We start from the raw sequence: 4,353 nt of genomic DNA, 5'->3' as shown, positions 1-4,353 counted from the left end.
CCCCCTCAACTTCTTCATTAACCACACATTTTTCTAATTGCTATCATATTGCACAGCTCCTAAAACTCTAAAAGCAGACCACTTCTTCTTTATTTTAGAAAAATGATTAGCCATCCCTCAGTCCTACAGTTTATGTATTATGTTTTTAGTTGGTGAATGCACTTGGCATATTTCTTAGGGGTTGTTTGGTTACACAAAGAAAATGGAGGAAGTCAAAAATCATGGGAATTTGAAAATGGGTGAGTTGTTTGGTTGACACTAAAAAGTGAAAATGAGGGAATTGCAAATTCATGGGAATTGTGACTTCCCACAAAACATGGGAAGTTGATTACCCAACCCCCCTAGGTAAGTCAAAATTCCCATGATTTGCAACTTCCTTCATGTCAACCAAACAATTTTAAACAATTCCCATGAATTTGATGTAGGAATTTAATCCCATGAAATACAAATTCCTACAGGAAGTAAATTCCCATAGCAATCAAACGACACCTTAGTGATTATACATCATTATTAGTGTACTTTTTTTTTTATTATTTATAAAAGTTACTCCGTGAAACATAATTATCTGCCTTATAAATAATGTTAAGACTAGTGGACTACTCGCTCCATGCCTCCACTTGTGGTTTCAAAATGAAATTTGAAGTCGTAATGTAGTAAACCCTCATGTATTGTTAGACTCTCTTCCAATGTGGCAATGTGTGTTTATCATGCTTGCCCCAATGACATACTCAAATTAGTGAATTACATTATATATACCCCCTAACTTCGTCCTCTACTTTAACACAAACATAACCATACTTCCTCAAATTTGCAACAAATATAAAGAGCTCATCTCCTAATTCCTAAAACACACCCTATCTAATTTGGTATCTTGCCTGGTGTGTCAAATTACATTTAACAATATTTGAGCATGGAGTACACCAAAGCTAGTAACGCTGTTCCCTCTACCATGAAAGCTTGGGTTTATGAAGAGTATGGATCTCCAACAAATGTACTTAAGCTAAAATCCGACGTACCGGTTCCTGATATCAAGGACGATCAAGTACTAATCAAGGTTGAAGCTGCTTCTTTGAACCCAATTGATTACAAAAGGATGTTGGGTTTCTTAAAGGCCACTGATTCTTCTCCTCCGATAACCACTATTTAAATTTCTATTGCTCCTAAAATTTTATTCTTCAATTGACCTCTTTATGTTACATTTTGTGTCGTTAAGTTGATCAGTTAGTCGACTCTTGTACAAATCGTACCTTAATAATTTGTCACATGCCAAATAGCGTGGTAAGTTGTAACATGACATAAATAAATGGTATGAACCCAAAAAAAACTTTCGTACCATATATGAATCGGGTATTCCTTACTAAAAACTAGCAAGCTAAAGATCGTTACAATATTGTTTACAGACGATTCCAGGCTATGATGTTGCTGGTAGAGTGGTTAAAGTAGGGAGCCAAGTTAAAAAATTTAAAGTAGGAGACGAAGTTTATGGAGATATCAATGAGAAAGCATTTGAACAACCAAAAAGCTCTGGCTCTTTGGCAGAGTACACAGCTGTTGAAGAGAAGGTTTTGGCTCTAAAACCCGAAAATTTGAGCTTTGTTGAAGCTGCAAGCACCCCCCCCCCTTGCTATTGAGACTGCTCACGAAGGCCTCGAACGAGCAGGCTTTGCTCCTGGCCAAAGCATCCTCGTTCTTGGTGGTGCTGGTGGAGTTGGAACTTTTGTTATTCAGGCAAGTTTTTTTTCACCTCTTTGCCTTACAACATATGCTTAAAACGAACCTTCTTTGACATTAGTAGGTTTATTAGCACACATCATTTACCTCTGTAAAAGAAGACCTTAAACATCAAGTTTAATCAATAATAATTCATTCTTGATCTGTAAATTAAATCAATTTGAATAAGTGAGCATAAATTTATGTAGGGTTCAATAACAATAAGGTAAAGAGAACATGATCGTAGTATTATATACTCGTACTTAACATTTGAGTATTATTCTGTTCTTTTTTTTTAGCTAGCAAAGCATGTATTTGGTGCGTCCAAAATTGCAGCAACTTCCAGCACAACAAAACTAGAATTACTAAGGAGCTTGGGTGCTGATTTAGCCATAGACTATACCAAGGAAAACGTCGAAGATCTCCCTGAGAAGTTTGATGTTGTATTCGATACTGTTGGTATGACATTGAAACCATTCATATACTACTACTACTACTATTACTTTTTCACTAGATTCTTCACAAAACACGTTGCTAATCGAATTGAGTTACAACGATGAAACACAGGCCAATGTGAAATCACGATAAAAGCAGTGAAAGAAGGTGGCAAGGTGGCATCGATTATTGGCAATGAAACTCCACCAGCATTCATATTCATACTCACTTCTACTGGTTCTGTACTTGAGAAGTTGAAGCCGTACCTGGAAGATGGAAGGGTGAAACCGGTGATTGACCCGAAAAGTCCATTCCCATTTCCTCAGACAGTTGAAGCCTTTGCTTATCTCCAAACTAACAGAGCTACTGCCAAAGTTGTGATTCATCCAATCCCATGAAAATGCTCAATAACATCAACATAATTTCATTAATGGTTATAATAAAGCGCGAAAAGTAGAATTTCGCTTTGTTTAATTTGGCTGTGTTTCAAGGGATATTGTGTTTGTTATTGTATTCCATATTTGAAATGACATTGCTAGTCTTCTGTGTATGATTTCTGTTGTAAGACTTTTAACACTCTCACCATGTTCAGTTCAATAAAAGACTACAAAACTCTCTTTATAATGTGAAAGGAGTTGTTTATAGATATCATAGATTCATGGTCCAATACAGTACTCCGTAGTCAAAAGTTTCCAAACGAGAACATCATTGTGATACGGATACATAGTTACTCCCTCGGTAACACAAATTGGTTCACACATCAATTGTATAACATCAACCAAAGTTGACACATTATATATAAATGTATCAATCGTCACATCCTGTACTAAAAATAATATTGCAGATTGCTACATTTGCAATCTAAGCTAATTAGATCAGCAGCACCATATTATAATCTACCCATTAATTGCACGTAAATATAAATCAATCAAGCCCCCACTCACACACCAAAATTACTCAAATCAAACTTGCATATTATCAAACTTCAGTCTAGAATTAAAATACTGCATATAAAAAGGAGGAATTATTTCATTTCATAAGAAACTGAAAACATCACATCACATCCCAGATTTCAGATCACTTACTCAGTAACACTACTAGCACTATTTACATCATCATCATTATCATATCATCATTATCATAAAACAACAAAATAAAAATCTAAGATGATAAACTCTGATGATCAGACAAAATCAACGGCTAAGATCAGTTTCCTCAGTAGGATCTTCAAAGTTAGGATCTTTAGCATCAACAACAGAAGGAGCAACCACATGATCATCAACCAAAAGTCCATCACCGGCCCAAGTAAACTTACCACCATGACCACCTTTCTTGGGCAGCCCATTAACACCGGAGCCTGATTTCCGATCTTTGTTTTCATGGGCTTGGGCCAACTTCGTATGGGCCTTCATACCTTTTCCTGACTGCTTCATCTTCTCTTGATTTTGATTGTTTCTCTCTCTAAAATGGTGTAATGGAGGTTGGATAATGGATAGATTAAACAGGGGTTTCGGATTTTTTTTTTATTTTTTATTTTTTTGGATTTTTTTTTTGGGTTTATTTTTAGTAAAAGGGACAGATCATGTGACATGAGGCCAAACGGATAAGCATAAACCAAGGGGCGGATGACAACGCCAATGGGTAAGATTAATTAAGCAAGAAGTGAAAGGATTGATTATGTGTTTTAGATCTGATTATTCATTAATCATTAATTAATTTGAGGGGGAAAGATTAGGACTTTAAATGAATGTTGCATTTTTTAAGTTGCACTCTTGAGTTTTAAAGATTAAAGATTGTCATTATGAAGTTTATAGTGATAATAATAGTACTCCATATAAAAGAGTGACTAATCTAGCTCCAGCCTTATAGATTTATAATGGGCATTGCATGAGTGATCCATACAAAGGAAAAAATTAGGAGAATTCTAATAGATAGCTAGAAAAGGAAATAAGGTTATGTAAATATAGTGGCCTGGTCAACATACCATGGGCTTACGAGTTACGGCTTACTAGTTATAAATATTGTTAGTGATCTAAAACTTGCAGATGCTAAACCATCCTCTAATTCCTTGGAAAATTCATTTGCTAATGAATGACGTTAAGAAGTTGTTGGCTCACTTCGAGGTTGTTGTTTCTTGCCATGTGTATCGAGAAGCTAATCGTGCAGCAGATTATGTTGCAACTATAGGTCATCAAATTTCAGGCTATG

General features: G+C 35.6%; 1 protein-coding gene across 1 annotated transcript; it reads left to right on the top strand.

Annotated features, from left to right (window-relative positions):
• The first annotated feature begins 408 nt into the window (after nt 1–408).
• LOC110690925 (2-methylene-furan-3-one reductase-like) lies at nt 409–2,850 on the top strand. Its single transcript, XM_021867831.1, is given in 5 exon segments — nt 409–1,131; nt 1,400–1,616; nt 1,618–1,728; nt 2,010–2,169; nt 2,278–2,850. Coding segments are annotated over 5 exon segments (975 nt in total). The 5' UTR covers nt 409–910; the 3' UTR covers nt 2,544–2,850.
• Nucleotides 2,851–4,353: the final 1,503 nt, after the last annotated feature.

Source organism: Chenopodium quinoa, unplaced genomic scaffold (assembly GCF_001683475.1).
Source record: "Chenopodium quinoa cultivar QQ74 unplaced genomic scaffold, ASM168347v1, whole genome shotgun sequence".
NCBI classification, from domain to species: Eukaryota; Viridiplantae; Streptophyta; class Magnoliopsida; order Caryophyllales; family Amaranthaceae; genus Chenopodium; species Chenopodium quinoa.
The sequence above is the reverse complement of the archived record's forward strand: the minus strand, read 5'-3'. Positions and strand labels throughout refer to the sequence as shown.